This window comes from Lotus japonicus, chromosome 3 (assembly GCF_012489685.1).
Source record: "Lotus japonicus ecotype B-129 chromosome 3, LjGifu_v1.2".
NCBI lineage: Eukaryota > Viridiplantae > Streptophyta > Magnoliopsida > Fabales > Fabaceae > Lotus > Lotus japonicus.
Genome location: NC_080043.1, coordinates 53881815 through 53894880, shown reverse-complemented (window position 1 = coordinate 53894880; position 13066 = coordinate 53881815). Strand labels below are relative to the sequence as shown.

The 13066-nt window shown below is 38.4% G+C and overlaps 1 protein-coding gene across 2 annotated transcripts; it reads left to right on the top strand.

The window, feature by feature from the left end:
* Window positions 1-224: 224 nt before the first annotated feature.
* Window positions 225-9607, top strand: LOC130743301 (uncharacterized). 2 transcript variants are annotated; one of them, XM_057595492.1, is made up of 8 exons: window positions 225-393; window positions 547-602; window positions 725-849; window positions 1186-1345; window positions 3163-3590; window positions 3754-4242; window positions 4380-4482; window positions 9237-9607. In XM_057595492.1, the coding sequence occupies exons 1-8, from the start codon at window positions 325-327 to the stop codon at window positions 9349-9351; spliced, it is 1545 nt and encodes a 514-aa protein (XP_057451475.1). In that variant the 5' UTR covers window positions 225-324; the 3' UTR covers window positions 9352-9607. The 2 variants fall into 2 exon arrangements, with proteins under 2 accessions (XP_057451475.1, XP_057451474.1); XM_057595491.1 differs by having other exon boundaries at window positions 226-393; window positions 3751-4242.
* Window positions 9608-13066: the final 3459 nt, after the last annotated feature.

Below are 13066 nucleotides of genomic sequence, written 5' to 3'. Positions count from 1 at the left end.
TCTTTCCTTCTTATATTTTCTCTTTTATATTGTATTTAGATTTAAATTTAGATATAGGGGAATGCTAACTTACTCCCACTTAATTTTGTGAAGGAGTAAGTTATCACTCAACACCTTTTGTTTGGGAAAAAAAAACCCAAACTTTCTCTTCTTCAATATAGTTTCACTTATGGGTATGTAATTTTATTTATATATAGATGGCCGAGTACAAATATAACCCATTACCCCACTCGAGGGATTAGTGACCATATCTTTTTTCACATTGGCGGGAAAACGAAACGGAGGGCCTTTCCCTAACTCTCCTTCAGTCATCGTTCTGTTCCGATGGCGCAAACCAAAACCCTAGCCTTGATTGACGAGATCGAATCTCTCGTCTCTGATAAGCTTCAAGTGGTATTTCAGAAATTTTGGGTTTCCTTGTTCTAGTTTAGCCTTTCAATTTGTTCTTCTGGCCTTACTTTTCTTACCCTAGATTTGAATTTCGGAGGGTTTTTGTTTAACTTCATGGCAAATATTTGATTTCACACCGTATCGTTTCTTCTCCAGGTTTCTTACAAGTGGCTAAGTCGCAGTTATATGATATCATCTGATGAAGCAAAAAGGTGGGATTTTTTTCCAAAATAAAAAAGAGAGAAATGGGTGAAAAGCTTTACCTTGTAAAAATTTCAGGCTTTTTATGATGTGCTGTGATTTAATGAGCAGTTGAACATTTTGTTTCATGTAGGTTGCTTCAGGAATTTGTTCAAAAGCATGAAGGTGGGTTGGAGGTGGTGTATGCTTTGTCTGGTTGGTTAAAGAGTAGCCATCCTAGTTACCACATAAGGCTTGTTAGCGGGTCAAAGGTTGCAGGTACTAGGATCTTTTTAATAATAACAATAACAATCAAATAATATGTATTTTTGTGATTTTCGTTCTATCTTAAACCAGGACATGGATCAAATTGGTGTTTCCTTGACTGACCAGTCTGGTATGAGGAGTTCTTTCTCTATTCAAAGAACTTCTTATCCAGGACTTTCACTAATCATATTTAATGTACACAATTAAGCTTTTTAGTATACAGTTTTGGAATCATAGCTACTGAATGGTTTGTGAAAGAAAAAACTTCTACCAACCTTGGATATGGAGAGGCTTACAAACATTTGGAAGTAGGAGTAACATGAAACTGTTTCCCACTATTGTATGCAGAAGCACAAAAAGTTTTTGATGGGAATTGCTCAGTCCAGGTATATAGTGTGCAAGCAAGCATTCCAAAGGATCCAGCTGTGCTTTGGAATACAGAATTCATTCAAGCAGAGGAGCTTTTCAAGCAGCCTTTCTCAGTTGGCAACTGCTTGAGAGATAATAGGTAGGTTCCATGCCTTGGAATATCTACATAGTATATATGGCTTTCGTTTGATCATGTGATGGCAGATATACGGTGAAAGTATTAAACTTGTTGAAGTTTGTTTATAATTTCAGTCCATTCGCTATTACCAGTTTTTAATTTGGTTTGATCATGTGATGGCATATGAACATGAAGATGAAATTTTATTTTATAACATTATATGTGAATTGAAGGAACCATGTATGCTGTACAGTTGCAGTATGTAAAACTTCTATAAGTTAACAAATCACATTTTACCTTCAAGTTTAGACAGGTTTCCTGATCATTGCTTCCAGAATTTGCGAATTTTTAGGGGTATGTGCTCTATTCAGTCAGATTAAATGGTTAAAGATTCCTAATTATATAAAAGAATTAAATTAAGGAGGTAATTTCTGTTGAAGTTAAGGGATCTTATCATTCATGGGCTCTAGCTATAGCAATATCAGGTGACAGCAATTTATTTTCTTTTTAGATAAGAGGAATACATTTGCTTATTGAAACAGAAAGAAACATATAAGTGAAGTATAAGACACTCTGCAAAACAAAAATTTTCTACAAAGCAAGTTATCTTAATTCTACGTGGAATGCCTTCTTTTTTATTCTGATTCTCTGGATGAAATTGTGCCAGGAGATTCAGTGTCACTTATATTGCACTGATGAGTTTTGTTTTCTTTTTTGGTCTTTGCTAAGGAGGCTAGCAATACCTTTCTGTTTACACTTGACAAGAGACCAGAAAGAATTTAGGAATGGTTTACATGAATTACTTGAGAGGGAATACTCAGTATCCTTGATAGTTATATATGTACAAAAATAATTGTATTTTTATTTTTGCAAGAACAATAAAGAATTAAACTATTTCCTATGACTGTAATAACATTCCCATGATACCTTGACTCCGAGAATTCCCAATGACATGTTAATCATTATAACTATTTCAAAACCTTGCCATTTCTCTCCTTAATAATGTCTTTCTAAAAAAATAACCAAAAAATAGTTTTCAACCAGAGATAACTCATAGAATTAAACTAAGATCCTTCTGCCTTCCGCTTTTGGAAAATGCTTTCAGCATGGGAATGATGGAACACCATTTTAGGGTTTATGGAGAGTGATTAGCAGAATGTCTTCATTATTTTATGTGTGCATAGTGCATAGTGTTAGTTGGAAGACTCCTTGCTTTCCCTGGTGTCATTTTCTTCTCTTCATAAGAAAATGTAGAATATATAATCTGATTTGGGTTTCTGTTTTTCTGGGAAAGGATAAAGAAAAAATGCTATGACATTACAGTGTATATGTGCTGGAGATGTAATAGCATGAAACCTTGAAAAAGAGATACAGAAAAAGACGCTTTGAGAATTAAGGGAAAAGGTTTTGGTTGGTATTGTTTCAGATCAACTAGAAGCGGTTCTGATGTGGCTTTGAAATTGGAGATTCTTTGACATATTACTGATTTTGGCAGCGAGAAAGAATGTGATGATTTGATTTTATTGTCTTCACTTGTATCTTTGTGTAATATGTTAGCCTATTTTAAGATCTCAGTCTGCTGGCTGTTCCTTACTGCTGTAACATATACTTTCATAAATATAAGATTTATCATCTAGGATCTCTTTATTCATTAGTAGAGAATGTAGACAGTGAAAATGGTTATATCAATTTATATACATCCAGGTGCGCAGTATATGTGCATGCATATCTAATCATATACTAGTCCTTGAAAGAAATATGATGTGTTTAGCTCTTCATTATTATTATTTATATTTTTTTTTTGGGGTATCCCTGGTGACTGGCTGCATACTTCTCAGGTTCTGTGGAATCTCTAATTCTTATGTGCAAAGGAATGTTGATGGCTCAACAGCTGTTTTTGCCACTCCACAGACAAAGTCTGTAGTAGGCATGGGATCAACTAAGAGTAACATAGTTCACCAACCTCCGAAGCATATACCACATGATTCGATTTTTAATGTTGATCTCAAACCACAGAATGTGGTGAAAGATGTCAAGAGTCTAAACAATGGTATAGGGAATACTGAAGCTGAAGATTACGCCAATAAAACTACTCCAGACAAAGGAAGGGCCCTTCCCTTGCCCACAGACAAAAATATTGTACAATCTAACAAAAATGGTCCTGTTACTGGTGGTTCATTAGCAAGCTTTTGGGGTCGTGCATCTGCAAAATCCAAGCCTTGCTCTCCGCCAGCAGAAAATAGTAGCACGGTTTCAAATCCTTCTGGTTGGTTTCCATTGCAGTTTGTTCCATTTGCTTTGTTTTAGATTTTCTGATTATAACTATAATAGTAGTAGAAATATTACAATGCAACTCCTTGGGATAATGAGAATAGTAATATAACAGTTGAGCACCAATGCTTTTTATTGACACAAATGTCTTTCAGAAGCTACTGAAGTTGCCCAAACTTGTGCTCATGAAGTGAGAGATGGTGACAGTGGTGATGATGATTATCAAGATATCGCCTCAAAAAGATCTTCCAATAGGAAAAGGAGGGTTGTCTTAGATTTCTCAGATGAAGATGAAGATGTCATCAGTTTAGCATCACCTGATTTCCCATATAAAAAGTCATCTCAAGATTCCAGCCAAAATGACAAAAGTTCATCAGAGAAACCCACTTTGAATTTTGACTTGGAGATAGAAAATAAATCAAGGGTTAAAGAAGAGAGAGTAACTCAACAAAAAGCTCACCAGCCACACAGAGGAGATTCATCAGTTATCAGCAAGTGCACAAATACTGGGAGGTCATCTTCTGAAAAGTTTCATAGTTCTGCTTCTGAAATTTGTGTAAATAAGGATAGCATAAAAAATGCTACCCCAGGTTCACCTAAGAGGAAAAAAGTGATGAAGACCAGGATTGATGAACGGGGGAGAGAAGGTACTTATAGCATACAAGCTAACTTTATGTCTCAACTCTCAATACCAGTTAACTCACTTTGTACTTCATGAAATATCAATTTTCACCTTTTTTGTATTAGATATGTTTGTATTTTCTTAGTTTATTTTATTTTTCAGTTACTGAAGTAGTCTGGGAGGGGGAGGAGACAGAAGCAAGCAAAGCTTATACAGTCACTACAAACAAAGCTGACAGTAATCCGTCTACCAAAGCTGTCAACAGGTTAGCACTCTTCTTCCTTATCCTTCATACATTTGAACTGAGTGACTGGAAACAACCAATACTTAAAAGGAGGACACCTTGGTAGTTGTCCCATAAAGTATAAAAGGGTTCCTTGTGAGGTTTGCTTTGCAACTTCCAATGTAGTTTTAAAGTTGCTTCCAGATCTTTTTACATTAAAAAATCTTAACTTTATGATCTTGAAACATGCACTCGGTTCTTTTGAACTGATTCAAAATATTGCTGAGATTTGTAGGTTGAAACTACTACAGTCAAGATACTTGACCATTTTAAGATTTATGCTTGCACTGATCCCATTTATTTATTTATTATTTTTTGATAGGCATTTATTGAGAGGGGGCGAATTGCTACGACCTCAAGATGTTTGTTTAAATTAAGGAATCTCTTTTAGAAGACTTAGATTATTGTTTGATTTTATCCTTAGTTTCAACTGCTGCAAAACCGTCCCTTTGTACCTCATACCTGTCTCGCTCATAGGACTCTCGGTGGCGTAGCATCCTGTGATAGAACCACCCTGAAATCTGATATTATTTCTTACAAATCCCTAATTCCCAAATTGGGAACTAGAGCAGAATACAAGAGAGTCCACACCCTCTTCCTAATCCCAATACCCAAATGATACAAAAGATAACCAACTGACTCTAACTTCCCCTTATTTATAGGAAACCGACCTCTTTAATCCTCTAACTAACTAACCCTCCCAACTAACTAACCGAAAGTACCTATTAATATGTGAGTACCTATCAATACTCCCCCCCTGAAAATTCACCTTGTCCTCAAGGTGAAGGAAAAATTACCAGCAATCTAAATGAACAGCTATGCGAAAGAACCAATGGTGACCACACTTCTTCCATCTGGATCCCATAGCATGAAGCACATAGCCTCAGTCATTTATGAGTGGTTGAACACATTCCCTGGGCGCCCAAAACATATTCTGTGAAGAGTCATATGGCAGAAAATCCAGCAGATGCCAACTAAAAACAACCAAGGATCAGCAACTTCCCAGCTAAGACTGTGTTGGTAAGCATCTCCCCATATCCAGCCCCCAAATGCTCAAAGAGATCAATACTTGAATTGGCAGGTATCTTCCCATAACTAGCCAACAAAGTCTCAAGTAGTCCAATACAGGAATCAACACTAAATTCAACCCTCCTCCAAGTGACCCAAGGTGGAACAGAGTCCAACTTGCACAAACATAAACATGCTGATACCAAAACAGAAAATTAAACTCAACTCCTTGGGAATGGTCCATCACCCATTGAAGTAGCAAGCAAGAAAAATCCTCAAAAGCAACCCCCCCAAGCCATTAATCCCCAAACCACTCTAATGCTCAATTTCTGCTACAACCGCTTGAGGAATTGGTGAAAGCAAAAGTCCCCCAAATCAATTAATAACCCGAAATATTGTCATGCTTCTTTCCTGTACCATGTTGTAAATGGCCTAAACTAGCAATAAAAGCTTCAACATTCCATTTGTTCGTACTACAATGGCCTTGTTCCAATCTACCAAAAAATTTATATGCATACCTGTGTTGCATCTCACAATCAAAGCTGAAGTATAATTTTGACACAACAATCCTATCCTCCTCAATGCCCACACTTGTAGTCAACAACATAGTTCCAGCAAAAACTTGAAAGTCACCAAAATCTCTTTCCCTCGACCTTTGCAATTTCCCTTGTGAACCTCTGAGTTGATTTCTGGTTCCTTGCTGCCTCAAGTAAATGGTTGAATTGGGTTTTAACCCAAAAGTTGAAAAGTTGGCCCAATATTCATCAAGGCCCAATTCCTTCCAACTGATATTTGGGCTTGGCCCATTTGGATTGTAAGTCCAAACCTTCATTTCATCTCCGTGTTCCTCCATCCCAACCTTCTGTGCGTTTTCCCTTCCCTCTCAGCTTGACCAATCAGCAACGGAAAGACCTCACTGCAGCCAACCGATAAATCTGGCGGTTCTGGCGGTGGCTGTTTTCCCTCCGGCGGCTTACAAGGATATTGGTTCAACAACCTTGACGTTGGTCTTCTATTCCACTTTGATGAACCTCCCTCATGCAGCAATTGCACTGCGTTGTCAGATGGTGTCGGTGGCGGCCATTGGAACGAGCCCATCACCATCAATAGAAAACCAAGATTTGATGGTTCACCAATGAAATTCTGGCCACCGTGGTGCGTCAGCTTTGGAGGAGATCGCTCAATCACCACTATCATTGTTGCCCGTTCTACGCTCCACGCACGTTCTTGCTCTGTCTCTGCTTTAACCTCTGTTTCAAGATTGAGGTTCTGAATCGCCTCCGCCACTGCTAAATCTGTCATAGTCGCGGCCTCCAAATTCGCCGGCGATGCCTCCGCCGCTACTCGCTTTTCCTCTGCCGCTTCAAAATTGGATTTCTGTCTCTCCTCAGAGGTCAAGTCTTCCTCTGCTTCAGGTGTTTGCACACCCACTGTACTGTCTCTCTCTTCTTCTGGTGAAGTGTCGGATTCACCCTCTGTTTCACGATCAACTCGCTGAATCGCCACCGCCGCGACTTTCTCTGTCTCCGCCGAATCAAGATTGGGTTTGTGCGGCGCTGCAATCTTTGATGGCCTCTGAAACACCTTTGCTACCGCTTCCTTTCTTGTTCAATATAGATGGATTTTTGAATAACCCCAGAAAGAGAGTGAAGTTCATACAATCGTACCTCCATTCGGATCTCCTCCCTCAATCCTTTCAAGAAGATGCCTTTGACAAATTCTGGATCAATTCCTCTCAGAGCTCCGATGTAATTCTCGAATTCCACCACATAATCCTCCATTGTTCCATTCTCTTTCAGAGAAAGAAGCAACTCAAATGGATTCTTAGACTTGGAAGGCTGAAACCTCCTCACCACTGCAATCTTGAACCCTTCCCATGATGGATTGGGATTACAACTCGTCCACCATTGAAACCAGGTTAGAGCCCTTCCTTCTAAGGCATGCATAGTCGCTTGCATCTTGTCTTCCTCTCTCGCCTTCTTCAACAGAAATAAGCGCTCCAAACTGTGTGTCCAATCATACACATCATCACCCCTAAAAATTGGAATTTCCCTTACCCATTCCTCTGAAATTCTCACCCTCGTCCTTGTCTCTTCCATAACGCAGCAAGGAAATTGTGGTTTAGGCACCAGATCGGTGCTCTGTTACCAATGATAGAACCACCCTGAAATCTGATATTATTTCTTACAAATCCCTAATTCCCAAATTGGGAACTAGAGCAGAATACAAGAGAGAGTCCATACCCTCTTCCTAATCCCAATACCCAAATGATACAAAAGATAACCAACTGACTCTAACTTCCCCTTATTTATAGGAAACCAACCTCTTTAATCCTCTAACTAACTAACCCTCCCAACTAACTAACCAAAAGTACCTATTAATATGTGAGTACCTATCATCCTTGCTTCGAGCGACTCAGCTCCAGTGATAACTCTAGTGAATATATTTTTAATTTCTTTCCCCTAACAGCTTCTTGTACTTCGGTTCTCCCCATCTCAATCTGAATTTGTGTTCTTTGAATGTTCTTGTCCCCCCACCCCCCTAAAAAGAAGTCCTTGTATGTTTCTCAGTAGACACTCCTCTCTTTCTTTTTAACATATTCTACTTGCCTTTATGATAGCAAACTTTGGTTCTCACTCTCCCACTGTTATTCCATGATTGCTGCCACTTCCTTTTGTTAGCTTGGGTTCTTCTGGTTTTGTGTTTATCATTCCACTTACCTCATTTTCTGTTTGTTGCCATGTTCCAATGTCGCTCACTTACACTTTCTTTTGGTTGATCTGATAGTGTTACATTTGATTGTTTTCTATAAATTCCGATTATTGTTCTTCACATAGGTATTTGTTATTTTTTTATTTAATTGTGTGCATATATATATATATATATATATCACACACACAAGCACGCACACAGATATATATATATATATATATATATATATATATTTATATATATTATTTTTGCATGTATATATTTGTTCTTTTTAATATATTTTGTATATATATTATTTTTTTATAATGGTAGCCATGGCTTCCACCATAATCTGCGATGCCATCTGCTATATTTCTGTTGTGGATTTTTTACTTGCAGGCATAAACCGACATCGGTTATATTTCTGTGGTGGATTATTCGGTGATGGAAAAGGACTGAAAATGTCAAAGAAGTTTGATAATGTGCTTAGGGCCATTTTAAAAGAATGAAGTACAAAATAATTAATTCGTGTTTGAATATGATGTATAAAAGTATGTTTTAAAAACTAAATGTTGTTTGAATAGAATAAATTGAAGTTAATTATACAGATAAAGTTACTAAAATAGATATAAGATGATAGTATATAATAGAGGCAATGTATATATAACATGGATAATATTGTGAAATAACTGCCAACTCACTTTTTTCTAACCCAAAATTATGTTTAAACTTCTTTTTCTAAACCTAGATTTTATGGTTAAAAATCCACTTTTACTTAGCTGAATGAAAATACACAAACGGCATGGCACTAAAAACTGTTGCTGGCACCATAATTTTTCTTAGATATAAGCCTATCAGGGATATAAGAGCGTGTTCTTACCAGATGATTAGAGCTGAAAAGCTTGTAGGTTCCCCTTAGTTTTGATCTGGTTTATGGTTTAAATTCCAATTCCAATGGTTGTAATCAAACAATGACTGCTTTATTACAAGGTTGTAGCTTGATTATCATTACTAACTTTATTTCATTGCAATTCCAGTGCTCCAGGAACAACTAAGAAGCCACCAGCTACTGGGAAAGGAGGAAACAAGAGAGCAGGAAACTTAAAGGATCCCAAACAAGGCAATATTCTTTCTTTTTTCAAGAGAGCTTGAGATCTTCACGAAGAATTGCAATGCTCAGAGGACAATCCACTTAGCAAGATAATTCATCAATGGTAATGTGATAGTGAGGATTTTACATTATGTAGATCTGGCTCTTATTCTGCTCTGGGGTTTTAACTGGAATCTACATTCCGACTAGTTTAAATACCTTGTGTGTTTTTCCCCCTTACGCTTGATTTTGCCAAGATAACTGATTTTATTACTCATGTTGTTCTTGCCCGAATAAGCATAATTTACATACTGGTAAGTAGTGCACAGCGAATTCACGGTGACATGAGATGAACGTTTGATCTCTTCTGCTTGATGAGATTCAAAACCTAGGCTTCCAATGTGTTTAATTCCAAAGGTTAAATTTTCAAGATCACCCCTTTTCCTTCCTCCCTCTGCAAAAGAGTAAAATAAAATTACTCGTAATATCTTTTTACAAAATATACATATATACATGTATGGTTTGAGCATGGGTTCCATACACTCCACTTCACATACCTATTTTTTTTTCTTCTTTTATAAGCCCATTGTATTCAACCTTAGCACAACGAGTGCTAAACCCAAAATCAAACAAGAAAAAAAAGGCCGGAACAGACCGTAACCTAATAGAATGGAATAGGACAATAATGTTCCATGTATTATGTTTGGTAACTCCATATCATTAGAAATTATATATATATATAGGGCATATCAGATGAGAGGAAAGTTTTATTGTGAGAGATGAGAGCATCAACTATCAGCTGTTGGATTAAAATCAACGATTCAGATTAAAATTTCCTGATTCAGCCTCACGTGCCTCTCTTCATTTGGTTACCGTCTTCGTATAACACCCACACCGTCCAAGAAAGTTGTGACCATCATGACACCATCTGTCCTCCATCTTCTCTTCAAAGAATAATTTTAAATATTTGAAAGAGTAGATGAATTAAGTGTTTAATCTTTTCCAATTACACCCAATAAAATCAAAGTAAAAAAATCCTTAAACCAAACAACACAGGCATTAATAAATCTAGTGAAATTATTATGTGGGTTATGAGATGCAAATAAGTAGCACAAGAAAGGGGGTTGAATTGTGTACTTGAAAATTGCTTTTTAAAACTTAGGTTTGTGAAAAGAATGTTAGTTCTTAAGAAAATGTTTTCTATGACTTTTCGTAAACCGTTTATGTAACACCCCGATTTCGGTGGCGTCACTTTAGTAACCAAAAAGAAAATAAAGCGGAAAAAACGTGAATATATATTTTTTTGATTTGTTTAACTGATAAAACTACGAACTTAATGAAATAAAACTCAAAGATAAAAGACAGCATGACTACTGTACAATATATAATTACAGCCTCCGCTGTAAGTAGCGAACCACGTCACGAGTATCCTCCAGTGACGGGAAGTAACAGAAAGTAACGCCCGTAGGCAATATGTACAATCCAAAAGGAAAGGTCAAGTGTCCGCAACACAATCCCTAAAAAATGAGAATAAGTCAGCCCAAACGGCCTAAAACAAGACCCTCTAGTCCAACCAACTCTCTGTGATTTCCGTAGAGAAACCACACAAAAAGCTATCGGTCAGGAAACTACCCTGTCCCCAAATGAAACATGATGGTCAGAGCTATGACTCTACTCCTACACTAATCCTGTCTAGAGGAGCTCACACCAGCACTCACAACTACATGCTAGCATGATCATCGTCCGAATCGGAATCCAGAACGACTAAGTCAATGTACACCATCCTCCCTCCTCTCGCTACCGCGACACGCTCCTGTGCTGGCCTCACGGGCTTAGGGCCCGAGCCATGGTCATCAATGACAGCAACAGTGGGTGAGCTAGACTCCGCAGAAGTCCCTCCCTCAGGCTCCTCCTCTGAGGGGTCCTCATCATCCGAAGATGACGGTGGTGGTGGTGCTCCTACACCGGGTCCGCAGTGCACGCCGAGTGGCAGGTTGAAGCTCATAGTGTATCTCCTCAGCACTCCTTCCGTCAAGTGTCCCAGACGGTCGACACGGTCCTCCATAATCCTCCCCGAGTAAGTCGCTCGGTGGCCAGCGGGGTCAACCACCCATGAGCCGGGGTCATCCTGATCGAGCATCTCGAATCTAGTCCCCCCCGAAGGGTGAACCATCGTGAACCAGTCCGCCATGGACATCTGACAAAGGGCGTAGTCCGCCAAAACACACACTGAAGACGCGAGGGTCAACTCCAAAGAATTATGTAAGTAATAACTCCAATAGATACAGTTTAAGGGATAGCTACTTAGGCTTAGTAGTTAGTGATAGCATCATAACATTGTATATCTCCCAATGAATATAAATGACAATAATAACAATTAACATGCATCAAGTAAGATTAACAAGTATCAATCACACTCGGCAACTAAGTCAATATGCATGTTGCATGAATGAGATGCCGGTTGACAAGATGCATTCCGGAGGGATGGGCATCAACGGATCAGCCCTAACACCAGCCACGGTGGGACCATTTCGGCCCGCGTGCCTCTTACACCAACAACAACGGTAGTCAGATCAGCAGTAAACCTAAATGTCTGCCATTTCGGTCTGCTACTAAGAATCACCGCAGTGTTCTTACGTGGAAATCCGGTCTTGTGACCATTTTGGAATCCACCGAGGTCCGGTATCCCGCCGTGTATTAACCTCTTAATCTGTGCATGAATGCAAAGTGATTAGCCAAACAACGTCTCCGACCTCACTCGACACGTCGCCACGTGTTCTAGCTAACTTATTGTCTCTAAAAGCATACCCTAAGGCAAATGTCGATTCTGCGACAAAAGACAATTAATTATACACATTATCTCATGATGATTTCTCGAATCATCCGACTCATCTCCATCCGATGGTCAAAACTGCTCAGCGAGCAAAGAGTATCCACATCCTCGGAAACTACCCGTTTCCCGGCTTATCTTTTAGATAGCCCAACAACAAAACTGCTCCTCGAGCAAAAGAGTATCAACATACTCAGAACTTATTAGTTTCCTCAACACTTGGACTCGACGACACTTCTCATTTTCCAAAACTAAGATTTGAATCCTAAGCTTTCCTTCGAGATTGTTATCATTATTTAAAGATTTAGAGGTTGTTTAATGTCTTATGAATTTTCCTTGTAAAATAGTTTCCATTTAGTTTAAATCTTATGAGTTTCAAAGATCACATAATCCCAAATAACTCCCAGAGAATGTCTCGATCCACTAAAACAATAACAAGGCCCGAATCTCCGTTCGTCCCGTCAATTTTCCCAAAATCTCATAATAAATTTGGCATAACATGCCCGTTATCCTCACTCTGAAGCATAACAGATATATGTGTAATATCATAGTCAAATTAGCACAATCCAACAGTTATGACACATATATCAACACATCCTAGATTAACCATGTAGCACTTAGCATATAGATCAAATATCACACATCCTAGATTAACCACTTAGCACATAGCATGTGAATCAATCTCAAAAACAGTTCAGAGATGACTAATCATCATTGTCAGCCGAAGCCTAAGAAAACATTATCCCAGTCAAACACAAACAAGTGCATAAACAGTAAATCAAGTTGAATTCGTCGACCACCTAAAGCATTAACTAATAGTTCAGTGAGTAGCCCTCACCTGCAGTTCCTCCAGCGTTATCCTCAAGCGTTCCTTCACACTCTACGCCTTCCTCTTCTTGAAACACCTCAAATGAACCTTAGAGCAAAAACCACAGAATTCCATCATA

Excerpts from the sequence above, each read along its gene's own strand:
- LOC130743301 (XM_057595491.1), top strand. The coding sequence starts at position 325 with ATGGCGCAAACCAAAACCCTAGCCTTGATTGACGAGATCGAATCTCTC. Across the intron at positions 4,243-4,379 it reads TGATGAACGGGGGAGAGAAG|TTACTGAAGTAGTCTGGGAG; the intron begins GTACTTATAGCA and ends TTTATTTTTCAG. Across the intron at positions 4,483-9,236 it reads TCTACCAAAGCTGTCAACAG|TGCTCCAGGAACAACTAAGA; the intron begins GTTAGCACTCTT and ends TTGCAATTCCAG.